This window comes from Podospora pseudoanserina, chromosome 3 (genome assembly GCF_035222485.1).
Source record: "Podospora pseudoanserina strain CBS 124.78 chromosome 3, whole genome shotgun sequence".
NCBI lineage: Eukaryota > Fungi > Ascomycota > Sordariomycetes > Sordariales > Podosporaceae > Podospora > Podospora pseudoanserina.
This window is the reverse complement of record NC_085922.1, coordinates 550,009-576,380: the sequence shown is the minus strand read 5'-3', so window position 1 is coordinate 576,380 and position 26,372 is coordinate 550,009. Positions and strand designations below refer to the sequence as shown.

The 26,372-nt window shown below is 54.3% G+C and overlaps 8 protein-coding genes and 1 non-coding gene across 9 annotated transcripts; 5 read left to right on the top strand and 4 right to left on the bottom strand.

Moving 5' to 3' along the window:
- Positions 1 to 987: 987 nt before the first annotated feature.
- QC764_301820 (uncharacterized protein) lies at positions 988 to 2,065 on the top strand (the record flags this gene model as incomplete). The annotated part of the gene is made up of 2 exons (XM_062945306.1): positions 988 to 1,507; positions 1,557 to 2,065. Exons 1-2 carry the CDS (start codon positions 1,441 to 1,443, stop codon positions 2,063 to 2,065), a joined length of 576 nt encoding a protein of 191 aa, XP_062801253.1. The 5' UTR covers positions 988 to 1,440.
- Positions 2,066 to 2,756: 691 nt separating this feature from the next.
- QC764_301810 (uncharacterized protein) lies at positions 2,757 to 5,369 on the top strand (the record flags this gene model as incomplete). The annotated part of the gene is made up of 3 exons (XM_062945305.1): positions 2,757 to 3,660; positions 3,722 to 4,849; positions 4,909 to 5,369. The coding sequence occupies 3 exons, from the start codon at positions 2,757 to 2,759 to the stop codon at positions 5,070 to 5,072; spliced, it is 2,196 nt and encodes a 731-aa protein (XP_062801252.1). The 3' UTR covers positions 5,073 to 5,369.
- A 148-nt stretch (positions 5,370 to 5,517) lies between these two features.
- LCB4 (sphinganine kinase lcb4) lies at positions 5,518 to 8,034 on the top strand. Its single transcript, XM_062945304.1, has 4 exons — positions 5,518 to 5,993; positions 6,061 to 6,105; positions 6,161 to 7,251; positions 7,317 to 8,034. Exons 1-4 carry the CDS (start codon positions 5,852 to 5,854, stop codon positions 7,686 to 7,688), a joined length of 1,650 nt encoding a protein of 549 aa, XP_062801251.1. The 5' UTR covers positions 5,518 to 5,851; the 3' UTR covers positions 7,689 to 8,034.
- Positions 7,878 to 10,564, bottom strand: QC764_301790 (uncharacterized protein). Its single transcript, XM_062945303.1, has 3 exons — positions 9,258 to 10,564; positions 8,856 to 9,128; positions 7,878 to 8,791 (listed from the first exon to the last, which is right to left on the bottom strand). Exons 2-3 carry the CDS (start codon positions 8,905 to 8,907, stop codon positions 8,013 to 8,015), a joined length of 831 nt encoding a protein of 276 aa, XP_062801250.1. The 5' UTR covers positions 8,908 to 9,128; positions 9,258 to 10,564; the 3' UTR covers positions 7,878 to 8,012.
- Positions 9,186 to 12,739, top strand: aat2 (Aspartate aminotransferase, cytoplasmic). Its single transcript, XM_062945302.1, has 3 exons — positions 9,186 to 10,846; positions 10,917 to 10,976; positions 11,238 to 12,739. Exons 1-3 carry the CDS (start codon positions 10,634 to 10,636, stop codon positions 12,315 to 12,317), a joined length of 1,353 nt encoding a protein of 450 aa, XP_062801249.1. The 5' UTR covers positions 9,186 to 10,633; the 3' UTR covers positions 12,318 to 12,739.
- QC764_301770 (uncharacterized protein) lies at positions 12,607 to 15,474 on the bottom strand. Its single transcript, XM_062945301.1, has 6 exons — positions 14,754 to 15,474; positions 14,452 to 14,697; positions 13,819 to 14,392; positions 13,042 to 13,742; positions 12,737 to 12,983; positions 12,607 to 12,659 (listed from the first exon to the last, which is right to left on the bottom strand). Exons 3-5 carry the CDS (start codon positions 13,930 to 13,932, stop codon positions 12,743 to 12,745), a joined length of 1,056 nt encoding a protein of 351 aa, XP_062801248.1. The 5' UTR covers positions 13,933 to 14,392; positions 14,452 to 14,697; positions 14,754 to 15,474; the 3' UTR covers positions 12,607 to 12,659; positions 12,737 to 12,742.
- QC764_301760 (uncharacterized protein) lies at positions 14,218 to 16,643 on the top strand. Its single transcript, XM_062945300.1, has 2 exons — positions 14,218 to 15,020; positions 15,097 to 16,643. Exons 1-2 carry the CDS (start codon positions 14,788 to 14,790, stop codon positions 16,475 to 16,477), a joined length of 1,614 nt encoding a protein of 537 aa, XP_062801247.1. The 5' UTR covers positions 14,218 to 14,787; the 3' UTR covers positions 16,478 to 16,643.
- Positions 16,644 to 16,694: 51 nt separating this feature from the next.
- On the bottom strand, positions 16,695 to 16,777 carry QC764_0048360. Its single transcript has one exon. It is a non-coding gene; the product is annotated as a tRNA-Gly (tRNA).
- A 598-nt stretch (positions 16,778 to 17,375) lies between these two features.
- On the bottom strand, positions 17,376 to 24,661 carry QC764_301750 (uncharacterized protein; the record flags this gene model as incomplete). Its single annotated transcript, XM_062945299.1, has 5 exons — positions 17,376 to 18,704; positions 18,768 to 18,847; positions 18,905 to 20,788; positions 20,923 to 24,322; positions 24,467 to 24,661. The coding sequence occupies 5 exons, from the start codon at positions 24,659 to 24,661 to the stop codon at positions 17,376 to 17,378; spliced, it is 6,888 nt and encodes a 2,295-aa protein (XP_062801246.1).
- Between the last annotated feature and the right edge of the window lie 1,711 nt (positions 24,662 to 26,372).

Here is a 26,372-nt window from a genome sequence, read left to right as displayed (position 1 = left end):
ACGTTTTGACGACACGTCAGCGTTGCAGATGCAGATGGGCTTGCTCTCGAGTGAGGATTGCATGTCTGGAGCAGCGTTTGTTTCGGCTGAGCCGCCCTGTTGTTCCGACGGACATAGGGCTAAGACCAATGTTCAACGCCACGAAGTGATTTCGCTGGCCATATCTGACCATTCCATCGAGCACGTAGCCATGTTGCTCTCCCTCGACAGACGGGCCGAAGATGAGGAAGTAGTTCGGAAGGAGGAAGTTGGTCACCAATGCGCTTGTTGTGCTTGGCTGGCTGGGGGCAGCCGACATGCCGTCTGGATGATTGGCATAGCTGCTGGTCGAGGACCAGTGGGAGGTTCTCTGTTGCGGGAAATGTCAAGTCTTGTGATGTGCTGCGCTAAAGACTGGCATATGGGCCTCGGTGTGGTGCCTCTGCCTGATCCCACCACTCGTTAAGGAGGCGAGCTGTCAAACCAAATTCCGTGCAGTTCAATCTTGTCTCTACCTCATTCGTTGCGTGTGACATTATCCGTATCCAGGATGGTCTCGTTTACTCCATCATAGCCTAGGCGTGGAGAAAATTTGTTTCAGCTGAATGGATGGCCGCTCAGCCAGACATGCTGAAATTGTCGAGAGATTACCATCATTTGAGGCCTGAAACGGCTCCCAGACGCATGTGTCTGCCACGTTATTACCACCAGGCCACCCTAGCCTACGTGAGGATGTGATGTCTGTTCTCGAGTGTCGGTGTTTGCAGCACGTGCACCTAGTTAGAAATATCTAGTTTGTTCGTTCCTCGCCCCTATGTCTTTTGCCGTGAGATTTAGACTGGATGCTGCTCTGCGTTCAGGACCTTTCGGCGAGAGAGTGTGTCCAAGACAAGCCCCCGGCTCAGTATTCAGGCATCAGGCATTTCTCTGTAGGTTGTCTCAACATACCGCTGCGAACAGTGGCTACACATGAGGTGGATGGTGCGAAGTCGCTGGCAGAAGTCTCTGTTACAACATCGGGTCTGTAAAGTTGGAGTGTCGTTGATTTGGTGTTCGGCACTTTCCAGCGCGCTATTATGAATTACCGGATTTTGAGCGATGTGATTGGCAATTCCCGAGTCCTAATGGGCCAGAGCGATCCACGGGGCATTTATGAGTCGTCCAACGCCAAACGCGGGGTGACGCCACTTCCGAATCCAACCTGGAAGACAAGCACAACGTGCACGTCAGCGTCCAGCATCTATCAAACAGACACGGCAGAGCTTCTGTTGATCAGCATTATAAACGTAGATACTAGTTTGGGCAAATCGTCCTGGAGCCGACGCCCTGGATCCATCATCAACAAGCAATCGCGTGTCAGACAAGGTGGCGGGTGTTTTATGGACGAAGCCGGCAGCTCCATCGCAGGAGACTGTTTCTCCTTCGGCGTCCCCAGCTCCAAGACCTCACACATCTGTTCCAATGACCCAACCATCCTCGTTGCCACCGCTCACGCCGCAGTTTTGTTTCTCGACAACTGTCCTTCGAGGTAGGCCTCTTCAAACCAAGACCAAACCTTGGCTAACACCGAGCCTCAGATTTTCTTCGGCTGTCGAGGGGCACCATTGATGACACAATCACACAAAACCTCAATGCCTTAGCAACACCATCTAGAGCGGGGTTTGATCCAACTTCCACCTCTCGCCTGGCGCGGCCAGCCACACGGCAGATTGATGCAAGCTCCTGCGAAACCTTCAAGAACCAGGTTCTATTTCCGTCGTGGCAGTCCCGCTCCGATGTGTTGAGCTATTGCACCTTGGTGGCCACGAGCCCTGATCCCGATGACCCTGAAGCCACTCTCAGGGAGACAGAAAAAGAGAAAAACAGGGAGCGTGTTGTGGACGAGAGGTTGGATCCATATTCGTCACGTTTCTTCCCACGAGAGGCGCGAACCGAGCAGCTGGCGACAATACTTCGGCAGGAAATGGGCGTTGAAAACATCGTCCGGGCAAGAAGCTGGGGAATTGTTCGGGAAAGATGCGGTGATATCGAAAACAGCTGGGAAGATGCTCTTGCTCGCTGGCGAAAGCTCCATACGGCGTCATAGCCCGAAGCGGCAGGGTCAAGTGAAGTGATGTAAGAATAAGGCGTACCACGACAGATGTTGTGGCTGTATGAGTATGTAGAACATGTGAACCAAAGTCCAACTCTTAGTAACTACTGCCCCGTGAAGATCCCGGCGGCTGAGAGAGCTCCCCGCCGGGTTGCCAGGCACGGGAGAGCTCAGATGAAGCTTTGAAGCTCCCGGGTGGCTGCCGAGAGCCCCGAGCCCGGGGGGCATTTTAGGCGGGCAATGGTGGGGTCAAGAGGGACCGCGCCTTCCCACTGATTGCTCAACTAGCCAAGCAGCCCACATTGATCGACCGCCGCATTGTGCGAAGTGCAACACCATCTCCAGCATCCCGCGGACCACACGATTTTTGACGTTACCAACGACAAACAGCACCGCAGAAAACAGGCCGGCTCTACAAGCAACCTCCAATCGAAGAGGCACCCTCTCTGTCGGTTTGGCCCCACCAAAAGCATTTCTGTCACTGGTTGCGTTAGCTTGACATCTGACCTTTGGCATTCGCAGTTGGCATCACTCCGCCGGTGCACTCTCGCTCCATCCCCTCTCTCCGCCCATTGTCGCACATAGCAAGCACCAACCGGCAGCCGTCTTGTCCTCCGCTTTTCTCTCTTCTCGAACCGCTCCCCCACCGGCTTACCACCGTAGCCAACCCCCGCAATCTGTCCCGATGCCACAAATACTCAGTACCAAAGAGGCCAACCTCTTCCGCCAGGTCATTCGTGACTATGAGGAGAAGCGATACAGAGCGGGCCTCAAGGCGGCCGAGCAGATCTTGAAAAGGAACCCCAAGCATGGCGACACCATGTCGATGAAAGCCCTGATCATGAACGCACAGGGTAAAACAGAGGAGGCCTTCAACCTGGCCAAGGAAGCTCTCAAGGTTGACTTCAAGTCACACATCTGCTGGCATGTGTACGGCATCCTGTACCGTACCAACAAGAACTTTGAGGAGGCTATCAAGGCCTACAAGTTTGCCCTCAAGCTCGAGCCTGAGTCGCAACAGATTCAGCGCGACTTGGCCATCCTCCAGGTGCAAACCCGCGACTACGAAGGTTACGTTCAAAGCAGGTTCGCGATGCTCAAGGCGCGCCCGCAACTGCGTCAGAACTGGACCGCGTTGGCTATTGCTCACCATCTCGAGGGCAATCTTCAGGAAGCTGAGAGGATCTTGACCACTTACGAAAAGTCCGTGTCGGTGGCCCCTTCAAAGACTGACTTTGAGAACTCGGAAGCGCTCCTTTACAAAAACTCCATCATTGCTGAGCAAGGAGAGACAGAGCGGGCCCTGGAACACTTGGAGCAAGAGTGCAAAAAGTGCTTGGATCGGTTGGCCGTTATGGAGCTACGGGCCCGTTATCTTGCCGAGCTGGGACGGAAGGAGGAGGCGGAAACGGCATATCGGGCGTTGATTGATCGAAACCCAGACCACACCGACTACTACAGGCGCTTGGTGGACGTGTTGGGCCTGACTGCCGAGGATGAGGCTGCGCAAAAGGCCATCTTTGATGAATATTCTGCCAAGTATCCCCGCTCTGATGCTGCTCGTCGTTTGCCCTTGGACTTTTTGACAGGTTCGTCCCTTGCTTTTGTACATTGGGCCCATGAAACAGCTGTTCTGACCTCTTGATACAGGCGACGAGTTCCGAGCTGCAGCCAAAGCATACCTGTCCCTGATGTTCAACAAGGGTGTCCCATCAACATTTGCCAACCTTAAGCACTTGTACTCTGACTCCTTCAAAAAGGATACTCTTCCTTCGCTGGCCGAAGAGTACCTCCAAGAAGCCGAGGGTTCCAACGCAGAAGCCAGCAGCGACAGCTCCAAGGGAGTAGGGGCTGCTCTTTTCTTCCTCGCCCAGCACTACAACTATCACATGAGCCGCGACCTTACCAAAGCGCTCGAGTATGTCGAGAAGGCCATCCAGTTGGACCCAAAGAGTGTCGATTTTCAAATGACAAAGGCGAGAATTTTCAAACACCAAGGCGATATCGCGAAGGCCGCCGAGGCCATGGACCAAGCTCGCCTACTTGATACAAAGGATCGCTACATCAACACCAAGGCCGCCAAATACCAGCTGAGGAACAATGAGAACGAGAAGGCCCTCAACACACTCGGCCTTTTTACAAGGGCCGAGACTGTCGGCGGCCCCTTGGCTGACTTGATTGATATGCAAGCGATGTGGTTTTTGACCGAGGATGGCGAGGCGTGGCAGCGTCGCGGAAACGTGGCTCTAGCTTTGAAGCGCTATCACACTGTATTGAACATTTTCGACATTTGGCAGGAGGACCAGTTCGATTTCCACAGTTTCTCTCTTCGCAAGGGTCAAGTCCGCGCATACGTGGACATGATTCGCTGGGAAGACAAGCTCAGGGAGCATCCATTCTACTTCCGGGCTGCTCTGGATGCCGTGAAGCTTTACCTGTCCATGTACGACAAACCAGAAGGCGTGAACGGCGCCAATGGCAACAACGCCAACGGGGAAGACGCTGCCGAGAAGAAGAAGGCGGCCAAGAAGGCCAAGAAGGAGGCACAGAAGGCGGAGAAGGAAGCGGCAGAACGTGCCGCAAAGCAAAACCCCAACAAGGCACAGAAGGATAAGGAGGAGGAAGTCAAGAAGAAGGATGATGACCCGAACGGGGTGAAGCTCGCCGAGACGAAGGATCCCCTGGGAGATGCGATGAAGTTCTTGGAGCCACTTCTCCAGTTTAGCCCCAAGAACATTGAGGGTCAGATCGCGGGCTTTGAGGTCTACATCCGCAGGAGTAAGTCTTTCGTGTCAGTGATGAACGGAAAGCTTCGGCTTGCTAACATAATGATGCAGAAAAGTACGTGTTGGCCGCAAAGTGCCTCAAGGCAGCCCAGGCTCTAGATGAGAACCATGTCAAGGTTCAGGAGCTCGTGGCCACAATGCAGAAGACGATGGACGGTGTCCTGGAGTCTCTGGCCCCCAAGATTCAAGAAGCGCTGAAGACAGAGCTCGCCTAAGAAGAGGTTGTAGAAACTACCAAGCGGCCGAGAAAAGTTGTTTCTGGAACACTAGTTATTGGTAAAAATGGGCAACGGTGGTGGGCGCTGATGTAGGCTGGGCCATGCAGCTTCAACTGGGTTTGATCATGGTAGTTTGATGGTAAACAAAAGCGACATTACAGACGCATGCAGTACAGTAGTATTGATTGCTGTCTGCAGATGGGCAGGTGAGAATGTTGTGGTTTGCATGAGACAGCGACACTCATCTTGTGGCACAATGCATACATCAAGATGAAAAATAGAACAGGGTCTGTATTATTGTGTCGTATGTAGGTGGCTCCTTGAACAGTACACAACCCAGGCTGGCGGCGCGCTCTGGGCTAATTTCCGAGCTTCCCGATTTGTTAATGATGGAACCCTCGCATTCTGAACCCGGGGCGGTTTTCGCTGCGAAAATGCGAGTCGATTAAACCCACCACAGGCCCGCTTTGTAGCCTGGGATCCCCCATATCCGTAGCCTCTTCTTTATTCCCCAGCCGTGTTGTGTTATTGATAGCGGGCGGTGGTTTGAGGAGACCATCACCTTTGCGACACCCGACGTCTGTGGGGAAAGGATCATCCGCTGACGATTGCCCTTAGTCTGTTGCCGTCCCTGTTACCTTGCTGCACTGTTTTGTTGTTGGCGACACTTTCTCTTCTGTGGACCGCGCGCATTGTTTTGGTCGCCGTCTTTTGCTGAGAAACGGGCCTTCGCAGTATATTTTAATCTCCAGAACAAACAAACGCGAACCAACACGATGGACCAGGACGCGATGGCGAATCCAGCCAAGACAGCAAGCCCGGAAGTCGTCGAGGCCGCTGGTCAGGAATTGAACAATGCTCTTGTCCTCTCCCCGGGAGTTACACTCACTCTTGGGCCCGAGTCTCTTCTTATACCAGGTAGGCCCGCACTGTTAAATGAAGCTCTTGGGCACATGAGAGTTATCAAAAGCTGACACCGGCGCAGACCAATTGGTAACCAAACCCAGCCGATCATGTTTACCCAGTCTAGGTACAGATAGATGAGCAGTGTTGAACAAGACAGCATATGCTAACCCAATGACCAGGAACGAAGAAAGGCACACCAAGCAGCATTCCATATTACACCATTCTCTGGGCGGAGACTTCGGAAGACCGTAGTTGGCTCGTAGTGGACTATGCTCATGAAGATAGCCCGCATCATCTCGTGGTTCGCAACCTAAAATTTGCCGTCCCGGCCCAGACTGCCGAGCAGACAGACGACTATATGATAAAATGGGTTGAGAGCCTCCTGAAGCGGGCCTACGGCACTGCCGTCCGCCGTAAGCGTGCTTGGGTCTTGGTAAACCCTCATGCTGGACCAGGGGGGGCCGACAAGATCTGGGACAAGCAGGTCAAGCCTATCTTTGAGGCGGCGCGTATACCCATGACGATCGTTCGGACAACATATTCAGGCGAGGCAGTGGATCTGGCCCAAGTTCTGGACATCGACAATTATGACATTGCGATCCCGTGCTCCGGTGATGGGCTACCTCACGAGGTGTTCAACGGCCTGGCAAAACGGCCAGACGCCCGCCGGGCTTTGTCCAAGATTGCCGTGTGCCACATCCCCTGCGGTTCTGGAAATGCAATGAGCTGCAACCTCTACGGCACTCACCGGCCGACCCTGGCGGCGCTGGCCATCATCAAGGGGATCCCCACCCCTTTGGACCTGGTCAGCATCACACAGGGCGAAGAGCGGTTTGTCAGTTTCCTCAGCCAGGCCCTGGGCGTGATTGCCGACTTGGACCTGGGAACCGAGAATTTGCGCTGGATGGGAGCCGCCCGCTTCACTGTTGGCTTCCTCATGCTGGTTCTGCAGAAGAAGACATACCCCTGCGATATTGCCGTCAAGGTTGAAATCGAACACAAGGAAAGCGTGAAACGGCATTACCGGGAGCGCGTCACGCTGGGAAGCACCGACGTCGAAGCGAGCAACGGCAGCGGACAATCCAGAGCCTGCGATGGAACAGACGCCGATGGGTGCCCCACGACATCATCATCCCCATCCCCGAGTGCGGCAGTGGACGACGGTGGCCCGGGCCTCCCACCACTCAAGTATGGTACCGTCATGGACAAGCTCCCTGAGGGATGGGAACTGGTGCCTTATGAAAAACTTGGTAGCTTCTACTGCGGAAACGTGAGTTTTGAATAGGCGACCCCCGTGATATGTTGAAAACTCAAACTGACCTTGCGGGTGTCTAGATGGCCTACATGGCGCCCGATGCCAACTTTTTCTCGGCTGCCCTTGCAAATGATGGACTCATGGATCTCATCATCACCCAGGGCGATGTCAGCCCACTCAAGTCTGTGGGCCTCCAGATGGCGGTCGATACAGGCGAGTTCTTCGATAGTCCGTTGGTCACCTACCGCAAGATTTCGGCATACCGTCTCATACCACGCAATGCAGGAAAGGGCGGCTACCTAAGCATTGATGGCGAGGCGAGACCATTTGAGCCGTTCCAGGCCGAGATCCATCAAGGCTTGGGCTTGACACTGTCCAAAAACGGCTGCTTCGAGGCACCCGGCCCCCTTAATTGGGACAAAGTCACAACAAGTGAAAGGCTACTGGCGTGATAGCGTAGTGTTGTGATTAGCTTTCTTTTTTCTTTTATGGTTGGGCTCGGATAATGAACTGGAGGCACTGATGAGATGAGTTTGATATACCCATGGAAGTGGAGGCAGCGGTGTGAACGAGCAAGCTTCTAAGTAGATTCGAGGCAGGTGTTTTGTTTCTTTCTTCACTTCGGCATTAGATCTACACGCCGGGGATTAAGTACTCTTTTCTATACATGGTCTGGCGTGAGATGCAAGCATACGTTGCGGCATTTGAAGTACGAAGAATCAACAAATTGGCATAAAGCGTTCTATGCTCCATCAGATAATTAGATTTCCATGAAGTTAGTCCTCGAAACCATCCCAGTCGCCTCCATCCCCGCCATCTGTCGTCGTTTGATCCTCTTCAACCGCGGGCTTGCGGTTGCCTGGGAGACGCTCATCCCCCAGAGAATCTTTAGATCGGATGCGCACAGCTGGTCTCGTTGTGGCTTGCTCTAAAGCGTCCACTTGATCGATAAGGCGCTGTAAGATCTTGCTTGCCTCGACATCGTCCGCTTCTAACAGCCCGACCTTCTCAGCCTCATCCACCCATATGTCCAGTACATGCAGCCTCAACCCTACGGGTATCGTCTGGGGCACCAACTCTTCCTTTTCTGTTCCTTGCTCCACCCGCGCTTCATCTTCAAGGGAAAAGGGCCATTCATTCAACAGATCAAGAATGTTGTCCACCCTTTGCATATCCCAAGCAGTCTCTTTCCCGCTCTTCTTCTTGTTGCCTTCATCTCCCTTCTTCATCCATTCGAACCCGCTGGCGACGACCCTCCTAACCAGCAGCAAGAACTTTTCCATGCGCAGCACATCGATGCTTGTCCACTCGCGCGCCATGGTCGCCCAGAAGCCGCGCAGCCAGGGGACGACAGCATGGCGAGGAAGCACATTGATAAGGTTGGCCAGCTCGGCACAGAGGGTTTGTTGAGGAATCGCGCGATCACACATCCACAAGGCGAAAAAGAGACCCTTCCAGAGTTTGAGGATGTCGAGGGTGGTGAGAGACGAAGAGATTTGGCGGGACGAGAGGAAGGTATGAAGAGAGGCAAGCGCCGATGTTCGGATTTTACGGTCTGTTGGTGCCATTAGCAGGTCGCCCGCACTATTTACCTTTGACAGAAGGAAGGGGCTACGAACCGCTTGAAGCCAAGTTTTTGATGAACGGCATGCTCCTTTCCTGAGACGCCATTTTGAAACGGTGACGATGATGATGGGTGCTTTCGAATATTAAGTTGTGGCTTCTGGTGGGCTGTTTGAAGGACACAATCAGGATCGGCGGGATTGACTGGGAAGCAGGGATCGAGTGAATGGTTTGAACAGAGTAGAAGGCTGCACCAGGAACGGACTCGATGGATGTTGAGAGAACGAAATCTTGTCCGCCCGGCAGAAAATATCTTCCCCACTCAAGGTCTATCAGCCGCACAAGGCGGTCAGCTTGAATGCGCTTGGCTTCTGGTTGGCTGCCTTATGGAAGTCCAGCTTTCCCCAGCTCATTGCTTTTTTGGGCTTGGTGACGCCACCAAAAGCCGTTTCACCTACATGCCTCATCGTATGTGCTTACACCTGGTGCCAGGTAGACTGAGCCGGCCTGGACTACAACTGATGAAACGCCAACCAGTCGCAACTTAATCCGTATCGTTGGATCCTATCTATGAGAGCTGCATATGTCTTATCTCGGAAGGACGGCCAGTTATCCTATCTGTCGCAACGGGGCGAAGACTTTTATTGTCGTGCAACCCTCAATCCCGAGTCTGGACCGTATTTTTTCTGCTTTTTCTTCTCCACTCACACAGATGTCGTCTGCTCGAGAGGGATTAACATGAGGTAAAAAGGCTCTGCTTCATTTGTCGGATAAACACCAGCCCCTGCAGGAGGGACAGGCAGTCTGTCAATGAAAGCTCTGCAACGTCTGAAAAATAGCGCCATGAGCGAGCCTGGCCGAGAGCTGTCACCATCCCGGCCCAATATGACCCCTTTTTGAGCTCTTACCGCCTGTTTGTCTCCAACAAGCACCGGTGCTTGTTGATTCTTCTCCAGTTCCTCCACAACTCCCGCAAGAGCCGATAGCTGGAGAAAGCGGGCGGGGCGGGAAAGATGATCCCCCTTGCAGCAGCTAGCAATCTGAAAGATGGCACTAGGCCTTGGTTGGAAGGAAGCCAACCCGCTGCTAGCCATCAAGGGTAGAACTTGGATGGAGCTTCGATCCTGGTATGGAAGTTTCAAGGCGTCTCGTGGCTTCTCTATCACGTAATTCGAACGGGCACCTTGGCTAAGAGGTCTTGGAGAGGAAGGGGTCGAACATACTGCGTAGACCGGTGGAAACCAGGTGGACGAATTCCCCGTCATGTGTGTGCGCCAACGGCGAGCTGTTGACGGAAACGGTCCACCGGTTTTACCACGATCATGGGCCGATGACCATGACAGTTGCCTCGGCGGGACTCGGTCGTTTGTCCAGCTTCACATGCACCTTGACGGACAACTTTCTACAAAGAAGCTTCAGCGCCCACCTCCCCGGCCAGATCGTCTTTTTTCCCCAGACTGTTTGAACCATTCATCTTTTCTCTAATTGTGCTTATCTTTGCCGTGCCAATACGAGCCTGCCCCCAACGTTTCGCAAAACGTTACACATCACACAGACCGGCACCCACACTAAAGTAGGCTCGCAAGTGCCTGATTACAACGGCGAATCGAACGACGGTCGTGCATGAATCGCACTGTCACCCTGTTCCGATCAGACGGAAGAAGCAAAGTGGCTGCATCACAACCTGGAAGCGAGTAAGGACGAGAGATCCTGACCGACTGACTGTCCGCTGTCGGGCAATTGAATTGCGGGCTGTGCCGCCGAGTCCTACCACGCAAAACTGCGGTCGCACTGTCACCGGTACCGCAAGCCACCACCCCTCCAACCGTTCAAAATGTCGTCCAAAGCACCCAGTCTCACCGTCTCCTCCTCCCCATCAACTTCCACCTCGACCTCCCTCTCCCGACTTCAGACCATCGCCAACCACATGTCTCCCGCATCAATAACAAACTTTCCCGCCGAGGCTGTGCCTCAGGCCCCCGAAGACCCTCTCTTTGGCCTCATGAGGGCATACAAGGCGGACCAAAGCCCCGACAAAGTAGATCTCGTACGTCAGAGCTGTGTGACACCTCTCCACGTCTTTGCAGCTCGCAAGCTGACCACTCGTCCAACTCTAGGGAATCGGTGCGTACCGCGACGACAATGCAAAGCCGTGGGTTCTCCCGGTTGTCAAGAAGGTGTGTTACTTTTCCTTATTTTGCTGCCCGTGGTGTTGTGCTGTAGCACCGTTGCTGCTTTCACATTTAGCCGGGGAGACGGCGGGAGGCTCTTCCCAACGGGAAGAGCTCTCCTGCCAGCCAGCAGGGTGCTCAGAGCAAGGCCCCCGGTTTTAGCGCTACTGCCCCGCTATTCCCAAGAACCACAGCTCTCCCCCACATTGTCTCTCCCAAGGAGTCTAGACAACAGACGGCCAGTCACTAACCAGCCGGAACAACCAGGCCGATGAGATTTTACGCAACGACCCCGAAGCGAACCACGAATACCTCCCCATTGCTGGTCTTGCGTCGCTTACCAGCAAAGCGGCCGAGCTACTATTGGGCACCGGAGCTCCCGCCATCGCCGAGAAGCGTGTAGCTTCTGTACAGACCATCTCAGGAACTGGTGCCGTCCACTTGGGTGCCCTTTTCCTTGCCAGATTCTACAAGGTGAATGGCGCCAACCGCACGCTCTACCTCAGCAACCCTACCTGGGCGAACCACCACCAGATCTTCACCAATGTCGGCATCCCAATTGAGCAGTATCCCTACTTCGACAAGAAGACCAAGGGCCTGGATTTTGAGGGGATGAAGGCCTCCCTCGCCAATGCCCCGGACCGCAGCATCATCCTCCTGCACGCCTGTGCTCACAATCCCACCGGTGTTGATCCCACTCCCGAGCAATGGCGTGAGATTGCTGAGCTCATGAAGGCCAAGAAGCACTTCCCATTCTTTGATACGGCCTATCAAGGTTTTGCTTCGGGTGACTTGGACCGCGATGCCGGTGCTATCCGTTACTTTGTCGAACAGGGCTTCGAGCTCGTCATCGCTCAGTCCTTTGCCAAGAACTTTGGTCTCTATGGCGAACGTGCTGGCTGCTTCCACTTTGTGGCCCCTCCAGCACCGGACGCTGCCGAAGTCACCACCCGTGTAGCTTCCCAGCTGGCCATTCTGCAGCGGTCAGAGATCAGTAACCCGCCGATTTACGGCGCCCGCATTGCCTCGATCGTGCTGAACGACAAGGATCTGTTTGCTGAGTGGCAAGAGAACCTCCGCACCATGTCTGGCCGCATTATTGCCATGCGCCAGGCCCTGCGGTCCAAGCTGGAAGAGTTGGGCACGCCTGGCCAGTGGAACCATATCACCGACCAGATCGGCATGTTCAGCTTCACTGGCCTGTCTGAAGCTCAGGTCCAGAAGATCAGGTCAGACTTCCACATTTACATGACCAAGAACGGGCGCATCAGCATGGCTGGTCTGAACACCAGAAATGTCGAGTACGTGGCCAAGGCCATTGACAGGGTTGTGCGTGACTTGTCATGAGTTGAGTTTGGTTTGTCCGTTGAGGCTTTTGCCCAAACAGCTCCGAAATGAACCAGTCAGTCTGGGTTGTTTGTGGGACATGGAGTTCTGTTTCGCGTCGTTTTCTTCCTTTCGAAAAGCTTTTTCTGGCCAATGGCCGAGTTTTGACAGTTGTCTGTAATGGTACCTCCGAGAGACTCTTGGGTGCCTTGGGTTATTCTTTAGATGGTTAAGCATGTGAACGCTGGGGTGGAGAAGAAAAGTGCATGAGCATTACGGACATGCATTGGGAATATGAATGATTTTGTACTTGCGGATAGAGGTGTGCTGGACAGAAGTGTGCTGGACAGGAGTCGCACCACTCTTGCTTCATTAGATATGGTCATTGAAATGTCAGGTCCTCGGTTTTACCTTCCAAGCAAGGGGTCAAGTTGAAATACATTTGGCTAAATTATCAAGTCCCAAAGAACAAGCGCGGTACATAGCCCTGCGGCAGCAAAGAAAGTGTATCGAGCAGGGCTACTCCTCGAGGTGCTCTTCTTGAGCTCTTTGTTGCCTTTCCCAATACCTTCCGTCGTGTCAAACGACTCGGCCACCAACTGGTCGATATGAGCCGACTGAGCAGTGAGATTGCCAACTAGTAAGTTCTGCAACTCGGCAATCTCGATGAGTGACTTTTCTGCAGTCCTGTTCAATTGTCAGCATGCAGTTGAGTCTATAAGCCTCGGCTGTGATAGATTCGTACCTGACTTTATCCAGTGTGCTTTCATAATGCTTAAGCATATCCTGGTTCCCCTTCTCGAACATCTGAATCTGATCCTCGGTAAGGTCGTTATCAAGGCGTGGCTTTGGCCTTTGCTCCTCTTCAGCAGCTAGACTGGCATTATGCACATTCGGCCTTGCCTTTGCAGTAAATGGTTCGGCAGTGTAGCCCCCTCCAGAGGCCAGCAACACAGAGCCTTTGGCCCTGGCTAGCACACTCCTGTTCTTCTCAAGCTCCCTGGCCAAGCGAGTCTCCATCATGCGCTGCTGTGTCCGAATGGTTTCCCGTAAGCGAGTTGAGAGATACCAGATGATACTGTCTCTGTGGGCTTCCAGCTGATGCGCCGCAGCCTCTGCCATCTCCTGCTCCTTGCTCTTGCCCAACATAGCTCCACCAGCTGCCCAAGAACCCAAAGCGCCAAGTCCGTGGGAGAACCGTTTCTTTAAAAGCGCTGCCGCCGTGCTCTGGCGCAATTTCTCGGCGTCCTCGAGCGCGCGGATGCGAGCATTGAGATCTCGAATCGTCATCTTGGCGTTGGCGTCGATCTCTTCTCTGTCACGGTCGGTGAGGAATATAGGCTGGGAGGAGGCATTGCGGAGGTGAGTCTTGCGCGGGGCGGCGGTGGAAAGATAGGCCTGTCTCAGGTTACGCAGTTCGGAATGGAGACGGGCAATAAGGGTGTTCTATGCTCAGGCTGCGTGTTAAAGAGACGAACAGGAGTAGCTCAGGGGTCAAGCTTCAGGGTTGTCGGAGACATACTATCCTGTGGGCTTCTTTTAGGAACTCGTCGGCCGTATCCAGATTAAAAGGCTTGGTTGGAGGAGCCTCTCGGCCCTTCAAAAGGGCGTTGAACGCTGTGGTAAGGTCAGCCATGTGAACGAAAGTTCGGGTTGTTGCTATCGCCGGCAACTGCTTGACGTGGCTTTGGCGGTTTGGGAGATGACGAAGTTGGCCCAAGCTTTGTGGCTTGCTGGCTGTCTCGGCGGGCGAAACCTTGCCAAGAACCGAGCCTGCTGACCCACTATTCGGCTTCACCCCGGATTTTCGGTCCTCATTCGGCTGGTCATGGCGTTCTTCAGCTCCCGTTCAGGTACCACTACCTTGAGATACAGGCCCATCCTCCATTCCGGTTTTCGGTAGTGCCCGAGTCCACAATCACATTAACTTACCTGCTTGAACGTAACCGCTTTTCCATTGTTTGTAGTCATATGGTCCCCAATGAGATCTCAATGACGACAGTGATGGGTATACGACTTTCTCCTGGGTGGCGGTCTTCGGTGCTGGGGCCGGCGGAGTACCCACGGCTCGAGGCACATCCTTCCAACTTGAAGAACTAGAAGCTTAGCATCTTCCCTGCCATGTGGGCCCGAAGCCGCAGTCCGCCTCACTTACAGTTTTCCTCTTTCGAGGCTCATCTTTGTTACCATCTTTGCCATTACCAAGCTTCGGGAATAACAAGGCCTTCCTTCCTCCACGCCCTTATCCGACAAAAGTTTGGGCCCAGGGACTATCTCCTGCAAGGCGACCGATTGTGCGCAGGCACCGTTTAACCTCTTCTGGTTTGCCGCCGTCCTGCAAGGCCGGCTGATCGCGTTGAGTAGGTAGTGAAGGCAGCGGTGGAGCATGATTCATTACTTGATGTAATTCCTCTCATCCTCCATGTTTCTTGACTGTCCATCTCATCTTATCTTCACATTACCCCCGTGAGGCCTGACCCTACCGAGCATAATGGATCCTCATCAAGATCCGCCGCTCCAACAAGAGAGTCAAAAATACGATGCCGAAGATGCCGGTGATGGCCGGCCAGCAGACAACAGCTCGAGCAACATCAACGACACCACATCTGATTCAGATCCAGAAGCATTGGCCCAAGTACCCAGCGGTCTAGCTTATAGTGTCTTCTCTAAAAGTACGAAACGATGGATCGTGACCATGATCGCTTTCTCCAGCTTCGTCTCACCGTAAGTCACCACCACACTGCCTCCCAGTTGGTGAGTAATCCGATACAAGTGCTTGCTTAGCTAACCTCCGAGAAAGAATGACAGCAAATATATACTTTCCGGCTCTGGTGCCTATAGCTCGGGATCTTGACGTCTCGGTCAGTATGATCAATCTCACCCTGACCACTTACATGATCTTTCAAGCCATCGCCCCCACCCTTGTTGGCGACCTAGCAGATGCCGCTGGCAGAAGACCGGCCTTTTTGATATGCTTCGTCATCTACATCTTTGCCAACCTCGGCCTAGCTCTGCAGAAGAACTTTGCCGCGCTTCTGGTCTTGAGGATGGTTCAGAGTGCAGGCAGCAGTGGGACAGTAGCTCTTAGCTTTGCTGTGATTGCGGACGTTGCAGTCAGTGCCGAGAGGGGTAAATACATGGGAATTGTTGGCGCCGGCATCAATATTGGTCCTGCCCTGAGCCCGGTATTTGGAGGTCTCCTTGCCGAGTACCTCGGCTGGCCAGCTATATTCTGGTTCTGTATGATTTACGCCGCGGTCTGGCTCATACCGTACGCCCTGACGGTGCCTGAGACATGCAGAAACGTGGTGGGCAATGGTTCAATTCCAGCCCAGAGCTGGTGGAACATGACGGCCGTCGACCTATGTCGTGCTCGCCGCCGGAAGCGCAATGGGGAATCATTGGGTGGCGCCCGCACCAAGCAAAAGCTGCGCTTTCCGAACCCATTTAATACACTCAAGGTGGCCTTCGAAAAGGACCTCGCCCTTCTTCTGTTTTACGGCACCTTGACCTACTTGGTGTTCATTCTCATTGCGGCAACACTGTCTACCGAGCTTGAAGCTATCTATCACTACAGTGACCTTCAGCTCGGTCTATGCTACCTGCCCTATGGAGTCGGATGCTGCTTTGCCGCTGTCATGCAGGGGTACATTCTGGACCACAACTACCGCCGAATAGCCCGCAAGATAGGCTTCACCATTGACTACAAGCGTGGCGACGATCTTTCGAATTTTCCGATAGAAAAGGCTCGCATACTACCAGCTTCACCATTCCTTCTCGCCGGAGTAGCGGCTGTAATCTGCTATGGCTGGGTACTTCACTTCGAAACCCATGTTGCAGGACCACTGGCACTAGTCTTCCTAATCGGCCTCTGTGTAACAGGGTCCTTCTCGATACTCAATACTCTTCTTGTGGACTTGTACCCTGAAGCTCCCGCCACCGCCGTAGCGGCCATGAATCTCGTCAGGTGTCTCTTTGGCGCTGGTGGAACGGCCGTGATCGAGTACATGCTGAGGGTTATGGGGAGAGGATGGACATTTACTTTCTGGGGACTAGTTCTCGTGTTATTTTCTCCTATCCTCTGGGTCTTGACCAAATGGGGCCCTGGATGGCGAGAGGAGAGAAGAGTGCGGAAGCTCAAAGAGGAGGAAAAGGAAAGAGCGGTTACATCACGGCCCTGAGAGGAAACTTCTTGAGGTGTGTATACCCACGGGAGCTGCAGACATTTGGAGGTAGCAGCATAACGTTCATGTTGAAAACTTCATAGTTGGCTCAGAAACAACATGACAGTGGTGGTCACACGTGGCCTTGGCGGTCGTACCTGGCCTTGCTAATTTATAGAAAAAAATTGAACAACTATAAATAACAAAGAAACGAAAAACCGAAAGCAAAAAGAACTGCCAGAGCCGGGATTTGCACCCGAGTTTCCGCCTTGCTCCAAATTTGGAAGGGCGACGAGTTAACTACTACTCCACTCAGGCTTACACATTACACTACACGCAACTGCTTCTGTTTTTTTGTTGCTGCTGGGACCAGTCGTTTGGCTGATGTTGGCATCGTTGGGTCAGGAGCCAACCGGTGCCTGCTCATGCAGTGTGAGAGCAGGCGGACATGGAATACGGTTGGTTGTGAGACCTATTCTGGTATCAAAACGAGATAATGGATGAAGAAAACTGTGCTATACATCTACCATTATAAAACAGACATGGTGACAAATGTTGGATATATCTCCCTTACACAGAAGTACATGGTCGACAAATGATGGATGATCCCCAGGTCTCAACGAGCCCAACTCAAGACCAGGATGCATATGCCGATGTCCAAAACCGAGCGCCACTTCCATGAAGAACACAAACGAATGAGTACAGGGGGAAAGTTTGCACAATCACAATCCAAGAGGCCAACAAAGTGAAGTAAACATAAACCGAAACAGAACAAGTGATGAAGTGCTCCCTCAATCTAAACAAACCAACCAACCACCTTATGCAACCCATCCAAAATATTGTACTCAACACTTCATATCGTCTCAAAAAAAAAAAAAAGAACCAGCCGTCATCTCTCATCACTCTCATACAACATTCAGTTCTTCCCAGCGAGTCTCTTCCACCACGAGCTTCTTGGCGTGGCACCATCGAATGTGGAGCTGCGTCGAGGATCACGGCGCATATCTCCACTGCCATCCGATCCTTTGTGATAGTCCCGTTCGGGGGGGTAGCGATGATCACGCTCAGCACGATCCCTCTCCCTCTCCCTATCCCGCTCCCGTTCCTCGCGTCGCTTTCTTCTTCGTCTTTCCTCGTCAAGATCTTCAGCAGTCATCCCGCCATTCTCAACAGCTGCCGTCTCAGCATATCTTGACCGACGTCTCGCCTTACGAGCTTCACGGCGTGCCTCTTCCTCATCAATCACCTCTTCGACGGGGAGAGGACCCTCATCTTCTTCCTCATTTTCTGGAGGCGGTGGCGCATCAGAATGCTCCTTCACCCAGGATGACGTGCCCGAATGCGGCCACGAGCCAGCCGTGTTTTCTCTTGCGTGCTGGTGCTCATTAGGATATACCGAGTGCTCGACAGGAGGTTCAGAACGATGTCGTCCGTTCACATGATGATGCTCCTCCCTCACTTGGGCTTCTTGCGCAGCGCGTCTTGCATCACGGCGACGGCGTCGTTCTTCTTCTGGGTCACGCTGTGCAAAATCTTCGGGCTGGTGGCTGCGGTGACGACGGTGGTGGCGTTCTTCTTCAACAATATCCCGAGCTGGCTCTTCCGGCTGGTGACCGCGGCGACGCTCCTGGTGTCTCGCTGCCCGGCGGGCCTGAGCATCGGCTTCGGCAGCCTCCCTCTCTGCACGTTGCCTGCGACGCTCCGCTCTCTCAGAATCCGGCTGCTCTGTATATCGCCTGTCAGCTTCCTCCCGGGCACGTTGAGCACGTCTTTCCGCACGCCGCGCTTCTTTTTCTTCCTGTCTGCGGGCTTCTTCTTCTTCTTCTTGTCTCTTGCGTCGCCGACGGCGTTCTTCGTCCTTGGCCCGGCGGGATTCCTCGGCTGCTTGTTCACCTGCACCCCTCTCTGCAGCTTCCTTCTCGGCTCGGCGTGCAGCACGACGAGCAGCGCGGCGAGCCTCCCGCTCAGCTTCATCCTCTTCGACTCGTCTTCCAGCTTCCTCATCCGTCGTTGTAAAAGCAGTGCTGCGCCTACGAGGCTCTGGGCGCGAATCCAGACGAGGGTCTGTGGGGCGCGGATCCAAACGGGGATCCGACTTGCTCGGTGTAAAGACACCACCAAAGAGAGAAGAGAACCCCGATTTCTTATTCGCGCTCGAGGCTGAGCGCTTGAGAGGAGGTCGAGTAGGGGTCGCATCCCCGGCATCAACCATGACAACATCATCCTCCGGACGGGGAGGGTATTGCTGTTGCAGCCCGTGGTCAGTATTCCGTCCGGGGGGGTTCGATACCGGGGTTGTCCAACTCACTCTCGACCGACGCCGTTCCGCCTTGTCCGGGCTGGGTGGTGTGGGATCGACCATGACCACATCTCCCTCCTCGTCGACGGCTGAGACACGGTTAGCAAAGTGGTCACCAAATCGCCCATCGACCGATGTATCCTTACACTTTCTACTGCGTCTACCGCTGGATCTTGAAAGGCCGATGCCGAGGCCAGTAGCAAGACCGGCAGCACCACCGACACCAAGGATCTTGGCCGCCTTGGACGACATCTCCTCAGGGGGTGGGCTCATGATTCCACCAGACATTTCCACAGACTGCCGCCGTGAGCTTGGCTTGCTGCTTGAAGTGTGTCGTTTCTCACGGGTTGTGACATTCCGAGAGATGGGGGGAGTGCTGGCGAAAACGCTAGGGAATCGATTTGCCGGGTTGTCTTTGGAGCGCACCCTGTCAATCTTCTCTGGCCTATCCTCCGACCCTGAATCTCTGGATGAGGACTTCTCAGCTTTAGCAGCAGAGGACGCCTTCTTCCTGGAGCTTGATTCCCTTTCCCTCTCTTTTTCTTTACTTCTTGATGATGATTTCTTGGGACTAGGCTCCTGTAGAGGAGGAGGCGGAGGCGGAGGTGGAGCAGCAGCTGACCACATGTTCCAAGATGCACCGTCGCGATTGATTTTAGTCCTTTCTTTCTTGACAGAGCGTGAAAAAGGAGGGGACATGGGCGACATGGGCGGAGGCGGCGGATCAGGAACAGCAGGGGGCGGTACCGGAACAGGAGGAGGTGGTGGTGGATGGATCTCATCAACGACCTCGGGAGAGCTGGCAGCCCTTCTCGACCGTTTACTGACTTTCTTTTCCGACGCCATTTCGATGATATCAACAATCTCGTCATCGTCTCCTGAATCCATGATGTTGCGCCGGCGGGGGTGATCGTCGAGGTGGTCTTCGTCGTCGAGCGGGAACCCGCCAGGAAAGCCGGTGTGTGTTGAGCGCGGGAGGTAGGGGGCTGCTGCTGGCGGAGGAGAAGGCGGCGCAGGTGGGGGAGGAGGCGGAGGAGCTGCAAAGGCTTCGACGTCGATGATAGCAGGTTCGGAGCTTCTGGGCTTGTCTTTTTCTTTGCCCTTCTTGTCCTTGCTCTTCTTTTTCCTCCTCTCCTCCTTGGGCGTTACAACCTCAACGGGAGCGGGAGGTGGTGGCGCGGTTCGGGGAGGACTATCGTCGATCGGTGCTTCGTACTCGTAGGGGTCGTATTGTTCGTAGCCGCCGTACTCACCCCAAGCTCCGGCCCTGTGGTTGTCGCGACTGTCTTTCTCTTCGGCGTAAATATCGTCCTTGTCGCGCCTCTTGCCCCTATCGTCATTGTCCTTGTCGTTGTCGTGTTCAGCGCCCGAGATATCCTTATCGTTGTCGGCAACTTCAAAGGCGTGCATGCGATCGGCGATCTTGTTGCTTCTGGATTTCGTCGGCTTGGCCAGATCGGGTGACGGCGAGGTGCCGGCTTCGGTGTGCCACACCGATTTGCCGCCGAAAGCACCCAGAGCTGACAGGATCTTGGACGATGACTCAGCATGGTTGCTACCTGTATGAATATCCGGCTCTGGTGGTTGCGGTGGACTGTCCAGTGCCTGAGGCAGAAGCGAACTGGTTTTTTGGCTTTTGGAGATTGACTTCTTCGCAGCCCCCCAGAAGCTGAAGGGGTCATCGCCGGGCCCATCCCTCGTTTCAACTGGCTCAATCGACGCTTTGTCTTTGAGTCCCTTACCCGCGGGCCCGTCATCCAGTAGCTCCTCGAGTTGCTCGGCTGTGATATCAGCATCGTTGAGGTCTTTGAAAAGATCGTCTTCGTCTTCGGCAGTTAGATAGTTGGCCTCATCCTCCTCTTCCTTCTCCTTCTCCCTTTCCCTCTCCTTCTCCCTTTCTCGCTCCCTTTCCCTTTCCTTCTCTTTACCCTTCTTTTTATCCTTCTTCCTATCCTTATCCCTATCCTTGTCCTTATCCTTATCCCTATCCTTATCCCTATCCTTATCCCTATCCTTATCCCTATCCTTATCTTTTTTTTTTTTGTCCTTTTCTTTTCTTTTTCCCTCTCGCGCTCCCTCTCCCTCTCCCTCTCCCTCTCCCTCTCCCTCTCCCTCTCCCTCTCCCTCTCCCTCTCCCTCTCCCTCTCCCTCTCCCTCTCCCTCCCCCTCTCCCTCTCCCTCTCACGCTCCTTCTCCCTCTCGCGCTCCCTCTCGCGTTCCCTGTCACGTTCCCTCTCCTCCTCTTCTTCCCGCTCACGTTCCTTATCCCTTTTACTCTTACTCTTTCTATCACCCTTCTTAGACTTCTTGGAAGACGCTGCCTCGGTCTCTGCTGCTGCCTCTGCCCGTGCTCGTTCTGCTGCAGCTTCTGCTTCTGCCGCTGCAGCTTCTTCTTCTTCTGCTGCAGCAGCCGCCGCCGCTGCCTCTGCAGCCTCAGCCTCCTGTCGTTCACGTTCTTCCTCTTCGCGCTCCTGCTCAGCAGCCTCTTCAGCCTCTAGCTTTGCCTTTTCTTCAGCTTTCTTGGCATCGTGGTCGGCCTCTTCCTGTCGTTCCCGTTCTCGGTCTGCTTCTTCTGCCTCACGCGCTTCTTTTGCCAATGCCCGCCTGTTGGCATTCGCCTCAAGCTCATCCATCCGCTCTTGTTCAGCTCTCGAGATACCTTTTCGCTTCTTCTTGTTCTTCTTGGCCACGAGAGCAGCTAGTTCCTGCTCCTCCTCTCTGGCAAGCTCCTCTTCAGCTTCCCTGCGTGCCTGCTCTGCAGCCTCCTCCACTTTGCGCTTTTCCTCCTCGGCAGCAGCCCTCTCAATTTCTTCTGGCGTTGGTTCCGGCTTGGACACATCCGACGACTCCCCAGACTTCTTTTTATTCTTGCCTGACAACCAACCAAAGAAGCCGCCGCTGCTCTCGGTAGACGCACGCGGGTCAGCTTCGACATGGCTACCGTTCTTGTTGTCCAAGTCAAGAAGGTCCTTGGTGCTTGAAGTCTCGTGATGGGCCATCTTGTTGCCGCTCAGAGAGCCCCAGAATGCATCGTCGTCGTCATTTTCCGGTTCTGGTTCCGGCTCGGGAACAGCCTCCATCTCGGGTTCTGGTTCTGGCTCGACCACCTTCTTACCCTTCTTGTCCTTCTTGTCTTTCGACTTCTTGACTGGCTCCGGTCCAGGCTCGGGTTCGACAGCTTTTTTGCCCTTCTCCTTCTTCTTCTTCTTCGATGATGTGCTCAGGCCCCATGGATCGTCATCTTCTCTTTTCTTTTGACGTTCTGGCTCAGGCTCGGGTTCTGGCTCAGGCTCAGGCTCCAGCTCCGGTTCTGGTTCAGGCTCTTTTGGAGGTTCTGGCTCGGGCTCCTTCTTGCCCTTCTTCTTCTTAGTAGAAAACCCAAAGCTCCACATACTGTGTTCTAAAATGTCAGGCTCCGACTCAGGCTCCGGTTCTGGTTCTGGCTCGGGCTCGGGCTCCGGTTCCTTCGCAGGTTCAGGTTCAGGCTCATGCTCAGGCTCAGCAGCCTTTTTCCCTTTGTCCTTCTTCTTCTTCTTGGAGGAAGTAGCTGCAAGGCCCCATGGATCATCTTCCTCCTTCTTAGAACGCTCCGGCGCGGGCTCCGGAACAGGCTCGGGTTCAGGTTCGGGTTCGGGTGCTTTGGCAGGCTCGGGCTCTGGGTCTTTACTCCTGCCCTTCTTCTTCTTCCCCTTAGTCGCAGTGACGCCAAAGCTCCAAAAGTCATCTTCTTGTTTCTTTTCGGGCTCTGGGGCAGGCTCAGGCTCAGGTTCTGGTTCCGGGTCCTTGGGTGGCTCTGGCTCTGGCTCTGGTTCAGGCTCGATTTTTTTGCCCTTCTTCGACCTGGTCTTCTTGGACGAAGTACCCCAACCCCAAGAATCCTCCACCTCCTGTTCCGGCTCCGGCTCTGGGTCAGGAACAGGTTCAGGGGTGGGCGCTCGTTCCGGTTCAGGCTCGGGCTCTTTGACAGGCTCGGGCTCCGGCTCGGGCACGGCGTTCTTCCCCTTTTTCTTCTTCCTCTTCGATGTTGTGGCAATGTTCGCCCATGGATTGTCCTCTTCATATGACTTGGGTGGCTCGGGTGTTGGATCGGGAATTGGCTCAGGCTCGGGTTCAGCTGTTGGTTCACGGGGAGGATCCGGCTCCTTTGGCTGTTCATCGGCAATGGTGATCTTACCTTTCTTTTTCTTACCCTTTACGGGGGCAGCTCCCCAGGCATCATCTGTTTCTGTGCTCTTGGTCGGTTCCGGCTTAGGATCTGGCTCCCTGGGAGGCTCTGGCGCAGGCTCCGGTTCTGGTTCGGGATCAGGTTGGGGCTTCTTCTTATTCTTGGGCGCTCCCCAGAAGTCCCATGCATCATTCCCTCCTGATTTAGAGCCCGGTTCCACCCTGGCCTCTTGGACAAGAAGATCATTCTTCTTCTTCTTAGCTGTTGCGGCGGGCGCGGAGGCGAACCAGTCGTCTGCCGGTGGGTCATCCGAAAGCTTTTCTGGCGCAGTTGGTCTTTCGACAGGTTTCTCGGCCGACTTTTTCACTGGCTTTTCGACCGGTTTTTCGACCGGCTTTTCGACTGGTCTTTCGACTGGCTTCTCAGCCAGTTTCTCAACCTGTCTTGCACTTGATTTCGGTCTCTGAATGTGCTCTTCAGAACCAGAACCGTCTCCAAAAGAGAAGCCCACTCCGATTTTGGACTTGAGACCCCACGGGCTATTCTCGACAACCTTTGATGCCAGACCAAGCCCACCCCATCCCAAGCCACTCCAGCCACCAAACCCGCTCTTTTGCGCTGGCTTGGGCTCTTCTTTCCGAGGCGGATCACGATTCCCGTTCATCTTGATGTTCGAGAAAGAATCAAAGGTAGGCCCTGCTGAAGCGGCGGCTAAACCAGAATCGGTAGACTTCTTCGGATCTTCCACTGCCGGAGGCTCGGGTTCTGCAACGCCTTTCTTCTTCTTCTTAGAACCAGTACCGACCAAGTCATCCTCGGGAGACGGCGGAGCTTCCTCAGTCTTCTCTTCTGCCTTCTCTTCTACCGTTCCTTCCTCTCTTTTCTCATCCTCTTTCTTGTCGTCATCTTTGTTTTCGTCCCCACCGCCGCCATCTCCGTTGGGGCTACCGCCAGAGCCCCCGGTCCCATCACCATTGGCGCCAGCGTCACCTCCTTCAGCGTCCTTCTTCTCGCCCTCGTCGTTGTTACCGTTGCTGTTGCTGTTGTTGCTGATATAGTTGGGTTTCGCCGCCCCTCCCTTCTTGTTGTTCTTCTTCTTCGCGGCCTGTCGGAAACCTTCGTTTGTGGCTAGATCGATCTGATAATCTCTGGTCGGGTCAGCAAGGATGTCATTCTGATGACGTCTTCCTCCGGCTCTAGACCTGGCCGCGAGAACATCCGCGAGTAAAGGGTCTACCGAGAGGTGACGACTTTGCGCATATGCGCCGCTTCCTGTCAGATCCTGAACATCCCATTCCGGGCTCCCAGTCTCTTCAGTGGCCCGACTTCTAGAGATGATGCTCGGGATGGTGAGAGGCTTGACGATTCTTCGTGAGTCGGCATCAAAGGTTGGCGAGCCCTAGGTAACGATTTGTCAGTTGCTGAGAAAGAGCCAGGCATATACACATGAGCGATGAGATGCTGGTAAAAACTGGCTGAGAACATTGTCTCTTGGCCAAACACGAAACAGGCGCGCAAAAGGGGGGGCCTTTGATCCCCTTACCTTGGGGCCTGCGCAAAGCGCAATCCAGCTCCGTGCAATGAAGGCTAGCCTAGCCTCTATGAAATCCGAATCTTGGTGGCGCTCGTCTTTCCCGTCCCATGTAAGCCCGTTGATCGAGTATATGATCTTGGTCGCCTCCAATCTGACATCGTCCGCCCAGTTATCGCGGAGTGGCAAAGCGTCAAGGGCGGCCATGGTGAAGATTGATGGAGCTGACGGTGTGTCAACCGACGACTGGAACACACATATGGTGCAGCCTCGACGGGTTCAAAGCTACAATCCGATCGAGTCGGTGTTTGTCGCAAAGAAAACAAGGCAGCCTTCGAATCAAGTGTGTTGAGAGAGCGGAAAGGAGTCTTCACGATGGTCGACCGCTGTTTCTAGGGCAGCCCCTTTCCGAAAAGACTTTTTTTCTCCCTGCTGAAAAAGTATTCGTCGCCTGGTGAAAAATCTGGGTGTTTTGAAGAGCCAATCGCCCGGCCGGATCTCAGAGGTACACGGCGGCGGGATAGGGATTGGTGTATTGTCGAGGCCGCGTCGCGTTGTGCCACCACACCGCTGATGCAGTGCGATACAGTCTTGTTGATTATGGCCCCCGCCTCAGCAGGGTGCGGACAGGATGGGTGGTCGGCGCACAGGTGGTCAAACAGAAACCAGAGCAGGCAAAAGAGAGGCGGAAAGGAGAGCACGGTTCCGTGGCCGTACAAAAGAGGTATTCATGCACGGCCGAAGGTACTTTGATGTACCGGATTGTCGCAGGACAAATCGGAGAACAGCCACGGCGATGTTATGCGATAGCCACCGCCTTGCTCTGTTTCTTCTTCCTGATCTTGGTTTACTGAAGAAGAGGGAAATGCCCCGCGCTAACCAAGCAACAATTGCGCTCGCCCTCTTTTCCCTCTCTCTGGCCCAGTCACGCGTGTAGTGGTCAGTAGGTGGGACTGCTTGGTGCTCCTCCTCTTTCTCTCTCGACTTGTGCTGATGTCCCCGACCGACTCCCAGCCGTGCGCTTGACACCACAATTTGACCTGGAGCGCACTTTGCGGGATGGCTGGGGATGGCTGCCATTGGCTGGTTGCAAGGGATGGCTGCTCCAATCCGGTTAGGGCGAGGTGATCCATCCCAGTCCCGACACCAAAAGCTCCCCTTGCCCCTCGCCAATTCCCCCCTGTCAACAGCCCAAACCCAGCTCTCGACGTTGTGCACAATGTGAAACCGTGAGAGAGCGTTCGAAATCAAACGGCTAAAGACGGGTGCCATAAGCCAGCCAAGCTTTGATATAACAGAACGGACCAAGCCGAGTCCACGGCTGCCCCTATAGTTATTATATGTGTGCACCATGCCACCGGAAGACAGCATCCAACACTCGACGCCCTGGCCAATCGCTTGCTGGTATCCGTACAGGTCCTGCCATCGTGTGTGTCGGCGTGGAGAGGGCCTCATCTGCTGTTGATGCGGCATCCCGAAACACGGTGCAATGGGTGACGACTTCCATGATGCCCCTCTCACCCTCTCTGGCCAAGATAGCGGGGAATCGTGAATGCCCCGCGTGGGCTCATGGGGGTCAGGGTAGCGTTCGGCCATGTCTCTGTCGCCCACCTGACCCAGCCGAAATCGGTGGGGCTCCCCGATGAACGTTGGCAATTGACGGTTCGGATGATTCCACACGTTGGTAGCCATCGATATGCCCGTCATGAGACTCGGCAGCGCGCCATGGTGGGTTCTTGTCTTTTGGCTGCTGGCATTGAGTGTATGGGGGCTCGGCATCGAAAGTCGTTCGGGACTCGACAGACTCGTGTGTAAGTGGTAGGAGATTAGGAGATGCACGCAACGCGATCTGGGGGTACCCTTCCTGCATCAAACGCGACGGGCAATGGCGAATCATCTTTCTGCCCAAGGTTGAGAT

Excerpts from the sequence above, each read along its gene's own strand:
- LCB4 (XM_062945304.1), top strand. The coding sequence starts at position 5,852 with ATGGACCAGGACGCGATGGCGAATCCAGCCAAGACAGCAAGCCCGGAA. Across the intron at positions 5,994-6,060 it reads CGAGTCTCTTCTTATACCAG|ACCAATTGGTAACCAAACCC; the intron begins GTAGGCCCGCAC and ends ACACCGGCGCAG. Across the intron at positions 7,252-7,316 it reads GTAGCTTCTACTGCGGAAAC|ATGGCCTACATGGCGCCCGA; the intron begins GTGAGTTTTGAA and ends GCGGGTGTCTAG.
- QC764_301790 (XM_062945303.1), bottom strand. The coding sequence starts at position 8,907 with ATGGCGTCTCAGGAAAGGAGCATGCCGTTCATCAAAAACTTGGCTTCA. Across the intron at positions 8,792-8,855 it reads CAAAAACTTGGCTTCAAGCG|ACCGTAAAATCCGAACATCG; the intron begins GTTCGTAGCCCC and ends TGGCACCAACAG.
- aat2 (XM_062945302.1), top strand. The coding sequence starts at position 10,634 with ATGTCGTCCAAAGCACCCAGTCTCACCGTCTCCTCCTCCCCATCAACT. Across the intron at positions 10,847-10,916 it reads GCCCCGACAAAGTAGATCTC|GGAATCGGTGCGTACCGCGA; the intron begins GTACGTCAGAGC and ends GTCCAACTCTAG. Across the intron at positions 10,977-11,237 it reads TTCTCCCGGTTGTCAAGAAG|GCCGATGAGATTTTACGCAA; the intron begins GTGTGTTACTTT and ends CGGAACAACCAG.
- QC764_301770 (XM_062945301.1), bottom strand. The coding sequence starts at position 13,932 with ATGGCTGACCTTACCACAGCGTTCAACGCCCTTTTGAAGGGCCGAGAG. Across the intron at positions 13,743-13,818 it reads TAAAAGAAGCCCACAGGATA|AACACCCTTATTGCCCGTCT; the intron begins GTATGTCTCCGA and ends GCCTGAGCATAG. Across the intron at positions 12,984-13,041 it reads AGCACACTGGATAAAGTCAG|GACTGCAGAAAAGTCACTCA; the intron begins GTACGAATCTAT and ends ACAATTGAACAG.
- QC764_301760 (XM_062945300.1), top strand. The coding sequence starts at position 14,788 with ATGGATCCTCATCAAGATCCGCCGCTCCAACAAGAGAGTCAAAAATAC. Across the intron at positions 15,021-15,096 it reads TTCTCCAGCTTCGTCTCACC|AATGACAGCAAATATATACT; the intron begins GTAAGTCACCAC and ends CCTCCGAGAAAG.